Source organism: Aulonocara sp. 'chitande type north' Nkhata Bay, linkage group LG3 (assembly GCF_057382095.1).
Source record: "Aulonocara sp. 'chitande type north' Nkhata Bay isolate Kocher_YH1m ecotype deep benthic linkage group LG3, A_spYH_male_GT1.1, whole genome shotgun sequence".
In the NCBI taxonomy this organism is placed as follows: Eukaryota; Metazoa; Chordata; class Actinopteri; order Cichliformes; family Cichlidae; genus Aulonocara; species Aulonocara sp. 'chitande type north' Nkhata Bay.
This window is the reverse complement of record NC_141346.1, coordinates 64,163,883-64,182,833: the sequence shown is the minus strand read 5'-3', so window position 1 is coordinate 64,182,833 and position 18,951 is coordinate 64,163,883. Positions and strand designations below refer to the sequence as shown.

The 18,951-nt window shown below is 40.3% G+C and overlaps 2 protein-coding genes and 1 pseudogene across 2 annotated transcripts in view; 2 read left to right on the top strand and 1 right to left on the bottom strand.

Annotated features, from left to right (window-relative positions):
- Positions 1-18,951, top strand: part of LOC147336555 (NACHT, LRR and PYD domains-containing protein 12-like) — a 40,963-nt gene that overhangs the window by 13,916 nt on the left and 8,096 nt on the right. The gene's annotated exons all lie outside the window — the stretch shown is intronic.
- Positions 5,754-9,349, bottom strand: LOC147336557 (uncharacterized). The gene is made up of 4 exons (XM_086285486.1): positions 8,969-9,349; positions 7,789-7,931; positions 7,257-7,346; positions 5,754-6,861 (listed from the first exon to the last, which is right to left on the bottom strand). Exons 2-4 carry the CDS (start codon positions 7,888-7,890, stop codon positions 6,574-6,576), a joined length of 480 nt encoding a protein of 159 aa, XP_086141612.1. The 5' UTR covers positions 7,891-7,931; positions 8,969-9,349; the 3' UTR covers positions 5,754-6,573.
- LOC147336556 (protein NLRC3-like) lies at positions 14,211-18,098 on the top strand (annotated as a pseudogene).

Here is an 18,951-nt window from a genome sequence, read left to right as displayed (position 1 = left end):
AGAGTCCAGCATCATCCCTGTGTGTCCCTCTGGATCTGACAGAGGATCATCAGTGTATCTGGACTGCTCTGCTGCTGCTCTGTCCTTCTACAGTCTCTGCACAGTCTCTGTCTGACTCTGGCTTCAGACCCTCCTGGATCAAACTCACCTGGAAAGACTTTCAAACATCACTCAATAGATTTGAATACAGAATATATTTGATATATACTGTAGATGTACTTTAGAGTTGCAGTTTGTCACTTGTAAATACAGTCTGTGAGCAGCTATGAGCTGAAAGATCTTTCTAGAAGCACGAAATGTTTTCACTCTTCTGTTGCTTTTTCATATATTTCCACAACATTAATATTGATCCCACCTGTCTCACCTGTTTCATGCTTTTATACATAATAACAGGACACGTGTGATCTGAGCGCTGCTGTGGTTGCTGTGCTGCACGTCTTCATTTAGATAACAGAGACATCTAGTGGTTCAGAGGGAGAACTGCAGGAGGTGGAGCTGTGTTTTAGCATGGAAAACTTTTTATCTTTTAGGCGCAGATACAAATATGACAAGTATCAGTGTAAGATACAAAAGGTCACATCAGTCAGCAGAGGGAACAGTGATCACACAGCAATGTAAGAATAGAAACATAACAGTGAATCTGGACATGTATACAGATGGAAGCAAACAAACAGGATGTAACACTACATTAAAGCCACAAATGGGAAGAAAACAAACACAAAGGAAAATATATTTGATCTCAGGAATCCAAATCAGATGCATCAGTTATAGTAGCATGTATTCATTATCATAATTTAACCTTTAATATTGATGTCTTAAATTTATTTTGAGTAAATTAGCAATTTTATGGTATTTATATGTTTGTATTAAATAAAGACATCACTAATGAATTATTTATTTCAGTAATTCATTAAAAATGTACATAATCAATTAAAGAAATATATTAATAATGAATTATCCATTAATTTCATTTAAAATGTTTCATTATTTGTTTATATACACTTCAAATTAGTTAATTACATATTTAATCAATTATTGGTTTGTTTTCTATTTTAATTATTTTACTGACACATTTAATGAATTATTTAATGATGTATTTATTTAATTCCCGTTGCTACTCCTGGCCCTGCATCGCTGTTCATAAATACATTTTATTTGTCAGCTTCACCCATCAAAGTCAGGGGGAGGGGTTAATGCTGATCAAGTCAAAACCATTGCTTTGGTCTGGTGGGCGTTCTTTTAGTGGGCTTTTCTGTCACGGCCTGTGTGGCAGACTATGATGAGGGGAAGGACGACCCAAATGCTGGACTCTTTGATGAGGTCAGTGCGTTTATTTACAGTGATGCAAAATAATCCAAACAACAATAAATCCCCAGTGCGTTCCCGACTCTGACATGTCCTCTTGCCAGTGTTAGTGTTCTTTGTCTCCGCTCCTCAGTGTCTGAGCACCCCGTGCTCGCTGCCCTCTCGTCTCCACACTCCTTCTGGGGAATAACAAAGAGGCAGCCGTCAGCAACGCCACAATGAGGCAGACTAACCTTAACTAACTCGCCAAGAGACTAACGTGAAGTTACGCAATGATCCAGCATCAGAGACAGCTCCACCACACTCCTAAGTAGCTCCTCTGACGAGGCTTGATCAGCTGCAGGTGTGAGTAATTCTCCTCCGCAGGTGTGGCCAGGCTCCTGGCTGACACACACACACACCTAGATACACAAACATGGAAACAGGAGACAGCAGCACCAAAAACACACATGTCCATAACTTCTTACAGGCCCTGGGTCACCCAGACCCTGGTCCCATGACAATTCCTCAAAACTAAGTAGGCCTACACACCAGGGTTTGGACATGTGTGGACCCAAACTATACTTAAACTTCACCCTTTTTTGTGTGTCACCAAATACACTTTAATATCTTCTAGACAAGAATGTAGTGGCACATTCTTTAACCTCCTAAGACCCAAACTCCTCCGTGGCATTCATTTTTAATTTCTCTTTGATATTTGGGCTGATTGGGACCTGATGAATGTAAAAACAAAGAATTACCAGATTTTTTTTTTTTTTTTTTTACCAAATTTTAGTTTCCATCCATCCATTCGCTTCCGCTTATCGATTTATTGATTAAAATCGATTCTCGCTTGGATAACGTGATATCGATTCATTAAAATCCTGAATCGATTTTTAATATAAATTTATTTTGGCCAAAACGCCAGAATCTCAGGTTAAACCTCCCAAAATTTCAACAACCACCAAACAGCTAAAACAGTAAATGAGAGCAGGAACACGGATTCTGCACAAAGACGTAAACACAAAGCGCGGAGCCGCCGACTCATCAGAATCAGTGAGATGTGACTTTCTCACCTGACTGCACGGACACGAGCTGAAAGCCGACAGCTCGCTGATTCTGATGTTTCGGCGGCTCCGCGCTTTGTGTTTACGCCCTTTTTGCGCTGATTCTGAAGCTGCAGGTTTGATCTCTCTCCAAACAATATTGAGTAAACCAGCAGCAAAAGAAGCTCCAAACTACGCTTCACATAAACATCGTCATGAATTCCCTCTGATTGTTTTGCTGCCACCAGGATAAAATCACACTTCATGCACAGCTCTCTCTCTCTCTCTCTGTACTTCAAGAATAGTTTCCCATCTAAAAATCTGTTTTCTGCATTATTCGCTTGCTTGTTACGCACAAGTCTACTGTTCTTACAGCCTGTCGGCAGCTTTTTTTTTTTTTACTTACTTCTGAAAGCAAAGCCTCGTTTCTGCCGTTCAATACTGAACAAATTTAAACTTTTTAAAATGATGCAAAATTGCAAAACGCTCAGCTGTGTCTGTAATCAAACCTCTGTAACTTTGCTCTGCTTCACGTCAGCAGCATCAGGTAATGTTCATATGTTCATTAATGGTTTTCTTTTGTTTTTGATGTACTGCAGAATATTTGTATAAAATCCCAGGCCAGGAAAACCTTCATGTTTTTCTGTTTGATCCTCAGCTACTTTGACACAAAGGCATCTGCTGTGACGCTCACACCTTTGATAAAGTCTCGCAAGTGTCAGATTTCTTTTTATAGATATAAAAATATAGAAATGTACTGATGCATGACCTGAATTATAATATTTCTGACTGTCTGAGGCCAAATTTCCCCGATTCAAATTGAATCCAATTGAATCGAATCGATTCTAGACATGAGTGACGATGCCAGCCCTAATATGCATGTTTTAATAAAAGAGATAATGTTGGTGTTTCAGTCATGTAGTAACTGTTAGCTTTAACTGTACAAGGCTTGTTAGACATAATGAAACACGTCGTACAGATTTCTGGATGTTAGACTATAATTTTTATTATGATTATTAATCTTGAGTCTAAAAAGTCAGTCGAGTATATCCAGGATATCTTTCTGTTAACTGGATTCACTGACCCTAACACTGGGACCAGGATAAGCGGTCGCATGGAGCTGGTTTTCAGCTGGTTACCAGCTGACAATCTTATTATTTAATTAATTTAATTAAGTTATTTAATTTTTCTAATTTTTCCTCTACATTTCCCCTGAAATGAAGGGATTGTGTTAAACATGCTTTAGTTCCTCACATTTTTCTGCATCTCTTTGTTCAACCTCCTGAATTAAAGCTGAAAGTCTGCACTTCAAACACATCTGAGTTGTTTCATTTAAAATAGATTTTAGTGTATGTACAGAACCAAAATGAGAAATTAAGTTCTCTCTGTCCAGATATTTATGGACCTAACTGTATAATCTATACAGCACGTAAAAAATGCTGTAAATAAAGAAGTCTGTGAAAATGTGGCGCTTCCAGGTCAATTTAAACTGAAGTGATATAATCTTCTCCCCACAGTTTGAGTTTGTATTGTCTCAGCTGCAGACAGACTATGATATTAATATTATTAGTTATTAATATTATTAGTTATAAAGGACACCTTCCTGCCTATAGTCTTATTCATGATGATTATTAGTCGTTTTCTAATGTCCACAAGTCTGTATGATGTGTTTCATAGTTTCTAACAAGCCTTTTAAACTTAAGTTACTGCATTGCTGAAACACCAACATCTGCTTATTGAACAAAACAAAAACAACCAAAAGACCACACATCTGATTTTATTTTTATTTTAATAGACTTCCAAAGATTATACCAGATAACTGGCCTCAGAATATAATTGAATAAACATGTTTAAAAACGATAACCTAATCCTGTCTTGACAGGCTGAGCTCTTCAGTATCCACCAACAGCATCGTCATGCTGAGTCAGACGTTTCTGCTCCTGGTGGAAATACTCTTCCTCTTTCCACATTGTACCAAATGTTTTTAAATGTTAGTTTCAATTTAAAATGAAAGATTAAAAAAGTGTAACACATGATGCAAATGTAAACAAAAGCCCCTCTGCAGTATTAAGTCTGCATGGCACAGTGACACACTTTAGGTGATCTCCATCCTTGGGAAAAGTGCTGTCAGCTATTTCCCAGTCCCCTGGCATCTGTGCTGTTCACAGAATCACAATTCCATCGCTGAACTTCCTCTCTGCACCGTCGATTAGAGCTTGGCACGCTCCCTTCATCCTTCTGCTTCTGTTCCAACGCCGCTGAAGAATTAGGGCAGAGCACATCGTACACCCTAGTTGTCTTCCTCAGCGTCAACGTTGAATCTCTTTCACTCCTTCTGGTTGTTTGCTGTTCAAAGTCTCCTCTCGACGATCTTCTGGAAGCTCAGTAGCACAGCTCACTGTGGGATGTCTGCTGTGCTGAAGGTGATCTCTGCTCCTCTATGATCCTGCTGAAGCCTCTCTCCAGGCCTCAGCTTCCATCTTGTGGATGATCTCCTTCAGTCACTCCTTCTCAGGGCACGTCACAACATCTGCAAGTTAAAATATTGACACTCCTCTTTTGCCACACGGCTCTCGCCATGTGTCAACTCCACACAATGAGACATGCACAAGAATGTTGCACATTCTCTCTGAAAAATTCTCCAGGGTTTCTCTTGGAGCAGCTCCACTCCAAACCTGTAACCCTGTGTCAAAGAAACATTAGTCAGTGGTTAAATGTTAAGATTGTTCAACTCCCAGCTCCACCCGGAGCCTGTATCCTTGCCTGTAGACAAAACCCTGTAAGTTAAAACAAACTTCACATTTGCAAACAACTGTAGCTCATAAGAGTAATAAAGTATTCAGCATCACAGAGACAAGTATCATTGCAGGTTTATTCTAAATCATTAAACTCCTGCTTTTGTGCCATAATTTGCTCCAAATCATCGATCATCTCAACTTCATCCCACATTGTAATCAGTGACTTTCCTTAAGTTCGTCACTCACTTATTTCATCACTATGAGCTCAATAGTGGTCAGATAATGAGCCCCATTTTAACTATTCTACACTCTAAAAAAAGATCTGCTGGCTTAACGTAAAAAAATTAAGGTAACAATTTGCATGGATCTTTTTAAGTTACTTCAGCTTAGCCACTATAGCGTAAATGCCACAAGAGTTCTCTACTTAGGCAAACTCTATTCCTTACGTACAAACAACATGATTTGCTTTGTCCTCTACAAGCTTAATTAAGTTGAACCAACTTAATTTTAATTGTTTAAAAATTACTCCATTTAGTTATTAAAACTTATTTTTTTACTTTTATTCTACTCAGAAATATCCATGCAAATTGTTACCTTAATTTTTTTGAGTACTAATAACTTACAATAACTTATAACTTACAATTATACAATAAATTACACATTGAAATTCCAGTTTTATGATCAAACTGTTTATTAGAACACCAGTCCACCATTCCAGACTCATTGACATTTCAATAGCAGACAAAATTGTTGCCTCCATAAAATAAATGACATAAAACACCCCTGTAAATCTGTCTCAAAAAGACTAAACATTTTGACAGTCATGCTCTGATTCAAGTTTGTTTGTGTTAAAGTGATAGTTTAGGTTTTTTTAAGTATGAAGTACATTGTGAGTATATTACACACAGTAGACAGCAGTCAGCACATTCCTGCCACCGACACACACAATAGGCTCAGTTTGTTTGTGTGACTTTGGTAAATCTGAACTAACCCGAACTAACACCAAAGTCACCAAATAACACAATTACACTTACTGATCAAGGCAGCAGGAGACCAAATTGCTGTTTTTGTCCATGGACGCTGGTGGGCCAGAGCGATTGAAACAACAAGCAGTAGAACTTCTCTTTCCCCACAGAAAAGGCTGTCTGATAGCAAAATAAAGCAGTAAACATATTCTTGATATAATGTACATTTAAACTGACATCAGTTTTATTAGGATGGAGGCTCATCTTGCGTGCCGGTGGCCCCCGTCTGCTTCTCCGTAGGTGGAGCTTACTGACTGCCATGTGTGTAATACACTCACTATACATATGTACCTCATACAGCCTCACTTCAAAAGACCCGAGCAATCCTTTTAAAGTGCATTATTTTGAACTAGGTGTACTTAATGCTCAACGCTCAACTTTACACCTACTGCCTACTGTACAGTATGTAACACAACACATTGCAAACAACAGTGGAACATTTCCCGTTTAATTTGAGGATAGCCTCACTCTTCACATTTTTTAGTACAACAGTTTACTTTTTAGTGACATTACCTTAGGACTGGCTTTCAGATCATCCAGCTCGAGGAATATCTTTTGAAACACTTCAAAAGTGTTTTTCAGTTCTTTTGGGTAGCTGAGGTTGAGTGCATATATCAGCCCCATTAGCAAGGCACAGGCTCTGGGTATATCCAGGTCTGCTAGGACTTCTGTTCCTTCAAGTATGATCCTTGCGCTGGCTGGATCAGACGTTGTGGCACCTCTGGTTACAATCTTCATCACTTCATTGGTAATATCCCCGCCACCATCCTGGTAGGTCAGAATCAATATAAATGTTTTAAGTAATCATACTTATACATGAGAGTAACACAAAATAGGGCTGCAACTAACAATGTTCTCGATTATCTGATTAGTTGTTTGGTCCAGAAAATGTCAGAAAATGGTGAAAAATGTCAATGTTTCTCAGAGCCCAATATGATGACCTCAAATGTCAAACATATTCAGTTTGCTGTCATAGAGGAGTAAAGAAACCAGAAACCATTCACATTTATGAAGCTGAAACCAGAGAATTTGGACTTCTTTTTCTAAAATAATTACTCAAACCGATCAATCAATTATCAAAATAGTTGCCGATTAATTTAGAAATCAATTAATAATAGATTAGATCGTAGCTCTAATACAAAGTATAGTCATGTCTGATTTACCTGCTCTTTGAAGAGATCCTCCTCCTTTTCCCTGAGATACACCACTAAGCCACGGATAGCGACCTCTCGCCTTCTCTCCACAGAATCGTCCTGTGAATAAGAAAAAGAATGTCGAACTGCTCTTCGAGGAGGATGGGTTTTTGATAATTACATCCAAAAAAAAAAAGGATTGACTTTATATGGCCTGAACTGTACCAATTATAGATTTCCAGTGATAATCAAAGTAATAAATTGATCATTTCAAAGAGCTATTTCTCTGAAATGATCAATTCATGAACTTGAAAAATCCAGGTAACAAATAGAAAAACTGGAAAATCTTGCAAATTACTCTGCCAATCATGATCCACATCACCTATAATTTGTTTTATTATTAAGTATTTATAGTTTTAATTGATATTTGTGCCTCAAGCTCTAAACAATAATTTGACATAGTTGAGTTGTAAACAGCTACCTTTTAAGACTCAGTATCACCTATTGGGGAAAAAAAGTGGATTATCCTATTTGAGATAAACTACATTTCATTCATTCATACCTCTAGCAGCATGTTCTGGATGCGCCGAATGCACATTTTTGCAGCCCCTCCTCTTGAGGACCGCAAGGACATTTTCTGAGAGTACTGGTCCAGCTTTGCCATGAATGTTGTCTCCAGGTTAACAGTGGTGATCCTTCTGAATTCTTGGTTTATATGTATAAAAAAAAGGCACAAACAGTTTAAATGACTTTAACTTGGGTGATTCAGAAGGCTGTAGTACAAACAACTTGTGCTACATCAGCATTATAGTAAATTTTAATTCATTGTTTTTGAATATTCAAGATGAAAAACAAGAAAAATGCTTGTAAACTACTGCAAAGAAATGGGCAAACTACACGCAATCAATATTCACACTTTTTTAACTATAGTCTTTAGTCTAATCATTATCTCACAGGAAATCCTTATGACATTAAAAGTTAAAACTATGTATATTATTTTTAGTGTTGAGTTTCTCCTAAAAGTTGCTTTATGTTTCCAAATCAAAGATATTTTTTCTCAAGTGATACAACTGCGCTTATGTATCTGCAGTTAACACACCAAAAGAGCAAAATCATATTTTATGTGCTAATGCACACTCAATGTAATGTCATTAAAACAACTAGTTTATGAATGTTACTTAAGATCTTTCCTGTGGCGTTTCTACAACATGGCGTTAGCTTCCTCGCCCGCGTTTTTTGACTGAACTTTGACACAGGCTGTTCTTCAACTAGGGCTCAATTAACAAACTTCAATCTCACATAAAAATAACTCTAGGACTTAACTTCGATGCATTTTGATGTTTAAACCGAATGTATACTCAGTAACCTACATTTGTTTAGTCATGAATGTAAAACGGCCCAGCCTTTAGCTGGTCAAACCTTCATCAACGCTGCAACGATTTCAAAGTAGAAAGAAGAAAAACGTGTATTACCCTGTCTTTGCAGAGTTAAAACTACTGCTACAGAAGCTCAGTGTCAATTAACACCATTTGGCTGCCACCGTAAAACAAAACTTAACAAAGACTTACGGTCGAATTACTTCACAAGTTAGCCAGAAGTGTAACGTTACTAGCTTATCACCACCACTCGCCGAGGAAGAGTTTAGTGTTGTGTAAAAAGGATTTCTTGCAGTGCGTGTTGATAGAGTTAAAGTTAGAGTTATTAGCTGCTGTGAATAAAACAAGGCAAAAAATTGTACTCACCACAAAGCTTTAATGTTTGATAACGTTCCGTACAAAATGGCGCTTCTCCGCTTTCTCTCTTTGCCTCCGTTTCTTTCGATCAGTGGTCTGAGAGCACAACATGTCCGGGCAAGTCAGCCTTGTACTCAGCTTTTAAAGGACGCTTACGAGATTTTTAAGTTGTATTAACTGAATACACTTTCATGTTAAGTTAACACAGAAATGTCTGTTCAAAATCGATATATTACTGAGCTAAGACTGTTTTCTTTCTTTTCATTTCAACCAACTCATTAAATTAAGTTATCAACTGATTATAATGTGTACATGCAACAAACTTAATTTTTTATGCAGAAAAAGCTATTGATTTTAAGCTCTACTTACTAACCCCATGAATCATTTTTTAGAGTGTATAACCCTGCACATCTGCTCAGTTGTCACTTGTCTGTCTGTGCTGAATCCTTTACAAGCACATTAGAGAAACATTAGCAGTAGCATCCTAGGTCAGGCCTGGGTCACCAGACTCCAGAGGTGCTGTAAAAGGTCATAAAGTTAACACTCTGCTGTAAAAGAAGTAACACTGGCTTCAACACAGTATGTCTCTCACACTGTATTCACATCTCCACTGTAATATTCACATTCCTCAACAACACAGTGTAATTTCATCACCAACATACAGCCTGTCAACACAGTTTCCTTCACACAAAAACTCAGTAATCCTGTGGTAGAAAAACATTATTAAGTTGTGTCCTGCTGTAAATCACATGATCAAATCACATGATTAACCCTCTGCTGTAGAAAAGTAATGTAAATGTTAGCGCTGCGCAGGTGTGTACACACTTTCTCACAGTGACGTCTGCATTGTGAGTAATACAGGATCATGAATAACACACTGCTGGTAAATTCACAGACACACAGAAAAATTACAGCTAAAAGCTTAAATTTGCAGAGTTCACACAGTCATGTGACCCAAAGTTTCCTCCTCTGGTCTCCTCCTGCTCCTGCAACAAAAGACACACAGAGATACATCCACCCCTTTGTCACATCTGGGTGGGGGTTAACCTTTGCATAGTGGTGTTAAGTCAGTCAACTCTTGTCAGCTTTCAGCAGTCCAGTCAGTTCCCCATTTTTTTCACTCATTTTTTATTCATTTATTCATTCAGTGCTGATAGTGGAATCTATTGTCGCATTTCGTTTCCACCCTCAGCAATATGACGCCATTTCAAAAAAAGAAAAAGAATTTCGACTGGATCACCGCTGAATCCTTTCAGACAGGGACTCGCTTCCTAATTGTCCCAATAAGTGGCTTTCTCCTGAGCCCATTTTAATTTTGGAGAAACTCACTTTGCAACCGTTCCCGACAACATGTTGTGTAGTTCTTCCTGTTCAAATGTTCAGATGTGCTTTAAATGACAGAGATTTAGCAACAAACTTTCAGTGCACTGTGAAAGTAACAGAATAAAAAGGAAAAAAGAAAGAAAGGCCTTGTTAAGTCATGACACGTGTTCTTCATCCCAGGAGGGGAAATCATACCAAACCTAACTGGCAGGTTCAACTTTGCAACAAAAGACAAATCATCAGCCAGATTAATCTCAAACATTCATCCACTCAGCCACACACCTCACACCACACAACACAACCCTGTTGTCTCATCACATAACGAGTTTCTTCTCATGTAACCAAATGTGTGCCATGTTAAAACTTCTTCACACATCAGAAACTCAACAATCAGCTCACTCATTCAAGACCCCTCATCAGCATCCTGTTTTCTCCTCTATGATGCAACCATCTGTCCTCCAAAATGATATTCGTCCACTAGTCTATGTATCACTTTCATCTTACTAGTGACTTGGACAAGATGACAAACAGAATCTCATGCTTCATGAGTCAAACGTTGTCGTGTTGAAAAGATTCATGTACTGATCATCTCCAGAATGTTAGAAGAGCTTCAATGAATCATTAGAAACAACTTACAGCTGCACAGTTGTGTCAAACCAATCTTTGTGTCATTGTGGGATTTTTGTGTTTCTACATGTGACACACGTCTAAAACATGCACACAATTTGAACACAAAACAGGGACATTTGTTACCACAGCCAGATGCTGAGAGCCATTTACTTGTACTCCTGTGTCTATATGTATGTACCATTAGATGTTATTGGAATGAAATGATTGTCAGCTTTGATAGTTTCATGTATGTATGACGGTGAAAAAGCCGTCGGCCTCTGGAAGGAAGCAGAAGACATTTCAGAGGCTGCAGCAGATTTCTTTGATTTGGGGCCTTTTTCAGCTTTATTGGACAGAGCAGTGAAGATAAGTGACAGCAAAGCAGAGGGAGAGAGAAAGGGGGCGTGGCCCGGGTCAGAATCAAACCAGGCCAGCTGCTCTCCACCTCGTGGCACATGGTCACCTGCTCATCGGAGGTTGGAGGAAAATAATTGTATAGTTTGTGCGACTGTTGTTTGTAAATGAAGAATTGTCCCAACTACATGTGCTGCTGACCTTTGACCTTTTCTTTAGGTGCACAGAGGCCAGAGGAGTCTGTGGAAACATCCTGAACTGAGGCAGTGCTACAGATGTCTTCAAATAAACTGGTGTATTATCCATGGATGCGTTCCATTCCTGTTTAGACCTGCTGGCTGTCAATGGGCTTCATTCCATTTCAGACTGCCGGTGGTCGGCTGGAATCTAAACTCAACATGGCTCCTGTGTTAGAAGAGCCTCTGATTTTAAAATATGCACATTGAATAGTTTCTTTCCAGCACTATGGAGCTACCAGCCCAGTATATGTAGCCCACAGTAGATGGAGTTTTCAAGCTGCACTGACAAACATCAGGACTCATGTGATCCCTACATGTGGACCTTTCACAGATGGATCCAAGTGCAGATTCAACTCTGCATTACATTTGACTTCAGCTGTTACACACTTTCATTTTCTAGCTGTGTCACTTCCTGCTTTTTGGATCAGATAGTTTATCCATGTCCACAAATGTTTGGCTGCATATTTTTATCATCTATATTTTCCAGTCTTCATGCAGCCGATATTTCATGTGAACTCCAACCTGTCACCTGCCATCACGTTTTCAGGGTTAGTTCAGTGTTGGACATGTAGGACAAACAGCAGCACATGTTCTCTAAATGTTTGCAGTCATTTTTAAATGACGCTGATACTACATGAGACATTTTCCACATTTATTGTCTTTGAACAGAGAATAATAAAGCCATCAAACATATACAGGCAAATACAAACTTCTGTGGTGCATTTGATGACCTGCAGAGGAGAACAAGTCGGGCTTTTCAGCCCTAACACAACCTCTTTCTTCTCAATACTACAAAACCTTAAAAGGCTGATATGCAAGTTTGCATGAATCACCAACACAGTTGTATTTGTTTCTAGTATAGTTATAAATAAGGTGATCAAATATCTGCTGACTGATTAGATCCAGTATCTATTACAGATGAACTGGATATCACAGCATGTTGTTAATCCGTCATATCAAACTAAACAGTGTTGCTGGTGTAAATATCCTCCAATAAAGTCAGATGGGCTGAGGGCTGCTGTTGCCAGGTAACGCATGATGTCACACTGGATCTTCTGATCTTGAGCATCGTAGCGCTCGGAGTCTGATGTTGGCTCATGTGTTGTCATACACCAACATGACGTTCTACTAGTCAAGGCCTCACCTTCACCCACTGATGCTGATCACACAGACCCACTAATAGAACTGTTTTATCAGGTTTATGCAGCGTCACCATTAATGTCACATTTAATCAGACCACATTTACATTACAAGCCCACTACAACCATTATCAACATGTTAAATTACATTATACATCTTCACTGATTTAAAGCACCACTATTTTAACCTGATTCATTTTTTCCACCTTAACAGTTCATTCCTCAAATGAAGCAAAAAATGTACCAACAAATAATTTAATATTTATTTTCCAACTTTTACACGTGAAATCAAACAAGTGTATTTAACAGTGAAACCAAAGTGGAAGCTGCTCATATAGAGTCCAACCCAGGCTAAAAGTAAGTTGAGTAGACCAGCATCATCAAAGTGTCGGCTCTCTGAGCACGGTGCAAGATCGCCATCTGCAGGACAAAACTAGTTTTTCTGATCCTCCTCGTCAACGTCAAGATGACGTCATCGTACAACAAAACATGCAGATCAGGTGACATGACTGTTTGAGAGGCGGAGTTAAACTGTGGCAGGTAAGCATGTGGAGGAGGAGCAACAACTTTATCTGTACTCAGTGTTTTCTAAGTGCATTCACACTCCGATGGATCCATCAGAGAGCAAGTTGGGGTTAGTATCTTGCCTAAGATACTTGACACACAGGTTGGAGGAGCCTGGGATCGAACCATCAACCTTCCGATCAGTAGGTGACCAGCTCTACCTCCTGCATCTGAACAAAGCAGAAGTACACACCAAACTCAATGGATAGTCAAATGTAGAATCACAGAACAGAACTGCAGGCTGAGTTTGGATGTTTGTCTTTCACACCTCTCTGTGGCTCACACACACAGTGACGTCAGACACAGTCACACTCACTGTTTCATCTGCTTTGTGCACAAATTCATTACTTTCTTCCTTCAATGATCTACATACTACGTGCTGCCCAGTGAATACTTTGCAATGTATTCAGTGGGCAGATATTGATTATATTGGTAAACAGGCTGTAGCATAAACATCAGGTCTGTTCTGAAAACTGGCTTTATTTTTTCAAAGTAAGGGAATATCTGTGGTCTGATACCGCGGGCTCATGGGCTAAGGACTTGGATTGACAAGTCAAGCGCAGATGATTGTGTTGTTTCTTATAAAGGCTTGTGTGTGTGTGCCTTCCTGTGTGTGTCCTTGTGTCAGTGGAACTGAATCAGTGTGTTAGAGAAAGTGCTCCTCTGCTGTGCCGTCATCGTGTGGATGCTTCTTTTAAAGTTGGAACTCATGTTTTTATGATCTGCTTCATTTCATTGAACCTTTATTTCTAATCATGAAGTCCCTTTGAGGTTACAGCCTCCTGGTTAGGTTTAGGCTGTTATTGTGCTTCAGGCTGAAATATGAGGAGTAAGGAGTGGGGCTGGTTAGCCCTCATGACCCTCACCATAACACATACGTCACAGGACAGTGTTTACCACAGAAACTCCATGAAATGATCAATGAGAACTTTAGAAACCCGTCAGTGTGATGCTTCCAGTACAACAGCACCTCTGAGTGTGTGTGTTTGCCTCTCAGACTAACTCCACCCTGACATCAAGAAGATGGAGGAAGAGGATGGAGCAGGATCTGCAGCATCCAGCTGTGTGTATGTGAGGAGTGACCGGTCCAAAGAAACACCTCCACACTTCAGTAATGAACCTGCAGCAACAATGTAAGAGAGCTGCTGACTCATTTATTCAGTGTAAATAATGATTTTTAATGCAAAAAAACAGTTTTAAAAATAAGGATTAAAATATTACAAACTATATTTTTGAGTTTCCTGATGTAGCACAAAAATATATGAACATAACTGTATATAGGACAGATATTTACGGTTCTTTTAGGCAGTACCAAAAAACAAAAAGACTATTTTTAAGCTGTCTGAGGTAGTGAGTCAACATGTCACACTGGGTCAAAGGTCAGGGAGTAAAAGTGTGTTTTAAAGGAGGTTTAAAAGCAGCGAGTGAAGGAGCCTGTCGAGGTAAATCGTTCCATAACTGATCAAATTCAGTTGGTGGACCTCTGTGTGAAATCAAGCATCTGGTTCACAGAGAGGATAACCCTCACATGGGCTGTACAACATTATATAGGGAGACAAAAACAGAGATTATCGTAGCCATCGCTCTCTCGCATGGACGTGGCAGTCTTGCTGTCTGCTGCGAATCCTCCCTGTACTACCGTGACCTCGTCTGTTATCTGCTCCCTCCTCTGTAAGAGACAGTAAAGGAAAACACGTCTCTGCCTAGTCTTGAAAATCTAATCTTATCATCCATTGTTCTTCTAGGGCCTCTTCTTCTTGTGGCCTCAGCTAACTGCTAATATTTAAATGGCTAACATTAACATGTGTGCCAGCCAGGTTAACATTTATGATGAACTATGATTAATTAACTGATGTTGAAACTGGAGCTTTACTGACCTCTGAAATTCCTCCTAAAGTGTTATTCAGTGTTGTGACAGTCAGCTGCTTCAGCTGCTGCTGGGATGGGCTGTGGCAAAGAGAACAGAGAAAATCCAAATCAGAGTTTTTCTCTGAATTAAAAGCAAGGAAACAACAATATATTCTACATGATGAAACTGATGGTTTATGGTGTTTGGGTCTGTTTTTCTGTATTCATGCAGATAAAGTGTAAACTCAGATGAATTATACCATCAAATGTTAAAGGAAAATATGAGGATGAGTGTCTGTGAGCTGAGAAGGACGTGAAGCGAGCAGTTTATCCCAGAGCTGAAGCTGCTCTGTGTGCAGAGATGAGCTCAGATTCCTGCTGTGATTGATCAACAGTCACAGAAATGTAGACTTGTAGTTATTACTGCAGTATGGTCACAGCAGATACTGATAAACATGTATTATGAGGATGGATGATCAAGTTTCTCACTCTCTCCTTTAAATCTCAGTTTTTTCTTCTTCACAGTTTATCTGTTAATTTATTAATGAATAACACTGAAAGAGTTTCTGTTATATTTCCCCTTGAACATCAGCTTATTAGGGCGGCATTAGGAAATAGCCCCCCTTCAAAGAATGAATAAATGAATGATGATAATAATAAAATGATTAAAAAGCAGAGCTCAGAGTGGTAGAATGGTCAAACATGGATCCACGGGTGGTTCAACTGCATTTGGTGACGTGACTAAAGCAAATCTTTCAAATAATCCCACCATCAACGGGCTGTTGTCTCCTTTACTATGGTTACTTTACTTGGTCACCGTGTGAATTTCTTTGAAATGAACCAAATTCTTTTATTTGTTGGTTGTTGCATATTTAACCTCTACAGTCAGGAAAGGAGGAGATGAGGCCTCAACAATGTTGGGTTGTAGCTGTGGTTCAGGTTAGAGTGAGTGTCCATGGAATAAATGTAAGTCAGTGAACTGGAAACATGACTGTGTTCAAACTTTGTTTTCCTTTTTATAATGAGTCTAATCAAAGGTGGACAGAAGTATCTCCACTTTGACTTTTCTGTGTCACCATCAGAGCTTCTGCACAGTGTGGAGAAAGATCCAGAAGCAGAGCTGGACTGCAGACAGCCAGTCAGAGCAGCTGTGTACAAAGTAAGACTGAACATCTGTCTGCTGATGGACTCATTTCTGAAAACTGGACTTCTTGTGTTGTTCAGACATTGAAGAGTTTTCTTTCTCTTTAGTCTCATTGTTTTTCTTTCTTTCAGCAGATGTTGGTCTGCAGGAGGTTTTAGATGAACATAAGATCAGTCTGAGGAGGAGATGTGAACGTGTGACTGAAGGAAGTGATGAAACAGGAAGTAGAACCCTCCTCAACAGCATCTACACTGAGCTCTACATCACAGAGGGACAGAGTGAAGAGGTTCATACCCAACATGAGGTGAGGCAGCTGGAGACAGCTTCCAAGATGGACGCCCTCCATGACGCTCCAATCAGGTGCCAGGACATCTTTAAAGCCTTACCTGACCAACAGACACCCATCAGAGTGGTTCTGACCAACGGCGTGGCTGGTGTTGGAAAAACCTTCTCAGTGCAGAAGTTCACTCTGGACTGGGCAGAGGGCTTGGAGAACCAACATGTCAGTGTGGTGGTTCTGCTTTCATTCAGGGAGCTGAACCTGATCAGAGATGAGCAGTACAGTCTTCTGGAGCTGCTCCATGTTTTCAATCCAACATTTCAGAAGGTCACAGCAGAGAAGCTGGCTGTCTCTCAGCTTTTGTTCATCTTTGACGGCCTGGATGAAAGCAGACTTTCATTGGATTTCACCAACAGGAAGCTGCTGTCTGATGTCACACAGAAGTCATCAGTCAGCCAGCTGCTGACAAACCTCATCCAGGGGAATCTGCTTCCCTCGGCTCTCGTCTGGATAACTTCCCGACCTGCAGCAGCCAATCAGATCCCTCCTACATGTGTTGACAGGCTAACAGAAGTACGAGGCTTCACTGACGCCCAGAAGGAGGAGTACTTCAGGAGGAGATTCAGTGATGAAGAGCTGTCCAGCAGAATCATCTCCCACATGAAGACATCCAGGAGCCTCCACATCATGTGTAGTATCCCAGTCTTCTGCTGGATCACTGCTACAGTTCTGGAGCACATGTTGACTACAGAGCAGAGAGGAGAGCTGCCCAAGACCCTGACTGACATGTACTCACACTTCCTGCTGGTTCACACAAAGAAGAAGAAGAACAAGTACCATGAGGGACGTGAGACGAGTCCACAGGAGCTGACGGAGCCTGACAGGGAAGTTCTTCTGAAGCTTGGGAGGCTGGCGTTTGAACATCTGGAGAAAGGAAACATCATGTTCTACCAAGAAGCAGTGTGGTCTGGATGTGACAGAGGCCTCGGTGTACTCATGAGTTTGTACAGAGATCTTCAAAAGAGAGTGTGTGATCTTCCAGAAACCAGTCTACTGCTTTGTTCATCTGAGCATTCAGGAGTTTCTGGCTGCAGTCTACATGTTCCACTATCACATCAACAGGAAGACAAAGGTGCTGAAGAACTTTTTGGGAAAAAAATACAACGAGTCCTCTCTGGATGATTTCCTGAAACGAGCCATGTCTAAATCCCTCCAGAGTAAAAATGGCCACCTGGACCTGTTTGTTCGCTTCCTTCATGGCCTCTGTCTGGAGTCCAACCAGTTACTCTTAGTAGGTCTGCTGGGTCTGACAGAGATCAGTCCAGGAACCATCCAGAGAGTCATCAACAACCTGAAGAAGATGAACAGTGATAAAATCTCTCCTGACAGAAGCATCAACATCTTCCACTGTCTAATGGAGATGAACCACCTCTCATTATTTCAGGAGATCCAAGAGTTCCTGAAGTCAGAGAACAGATCAAAGAAGGAACTCTCTGACATCCAGTGCTCAGCTCTGGCCTTCATGCTGCAGATGTCAGAGGAGGTTCTGGATGAGTTGGACCTGCTGAAGTACAACACATCAGTGCGGGGACGACAGAGACTGATTCCAGCTGTGAGGAACTGCAGAAAGGCTCGGTGAGTCCAGATGTGATCATTAACATCATTGATCAGTGTAGGTTAATATTTTAATTTTGAAAATAAAATCAGATTGTAACCACAAAGTGTTTGTGTCCATACGCTGTAACCTTCCACACCATTCCTTTATTGTACAGACTCAGCAGCAGCTCCATGGATCCCAAATCCAAGAGTGGAGAACAGATTTGAAGTGTGTCACATCCATGCAGTCACAGCTGTTTCCAGCATGTTTCCACTGATATTAATCCTGTTCAATGACACGTTTCATATCAGTGAATATGTTCTTTAGGACGTCCACTGACATGTTTAAGTGTCCTGCTGGAAATCACTCAAATCATCCATGAAATCCATGAAAAATCCCTTTAGTGTTTCTAACGGTGTGTTCACACTGAACGCGATAGAGGCGGCCAGAGCGGTTTACATGTAAAGTCAATGGAAAGGCGCGATGACCCGCGATTGCGGCTCCCACGAAAATTCGGAAGCAGATTTGCGTCGCGAAAACGCCTGAAACGCGCGTCAGCGTAGCACGTTTCAGGCGTGCTACGCTGACGCGCGTACACGCGTTTTGCATACACGCGTTTTGCGTCCACCGCTCGAGTTGGAAAAATCTGAACTCCAGCGTCAAATCGCGCCGCGACAACCAATCAGGAGCCTGGTGACGTGGCTGTTACCTAGTTCAAAGGGGCAGATCCAGCCAAAGCCGTTTATTCTTCAATAGAAGGAAGGCTAATCAATGCCGTAGCAAACAACCCGGAGCCGTACGACACCAGCTGCTTTCTGGACCGAGACAGGAATATAAAGGACCGAGCTTGGAGGAAGATATGTAAAGAGATCGGGCAACCTGGTAAGTTCATTCA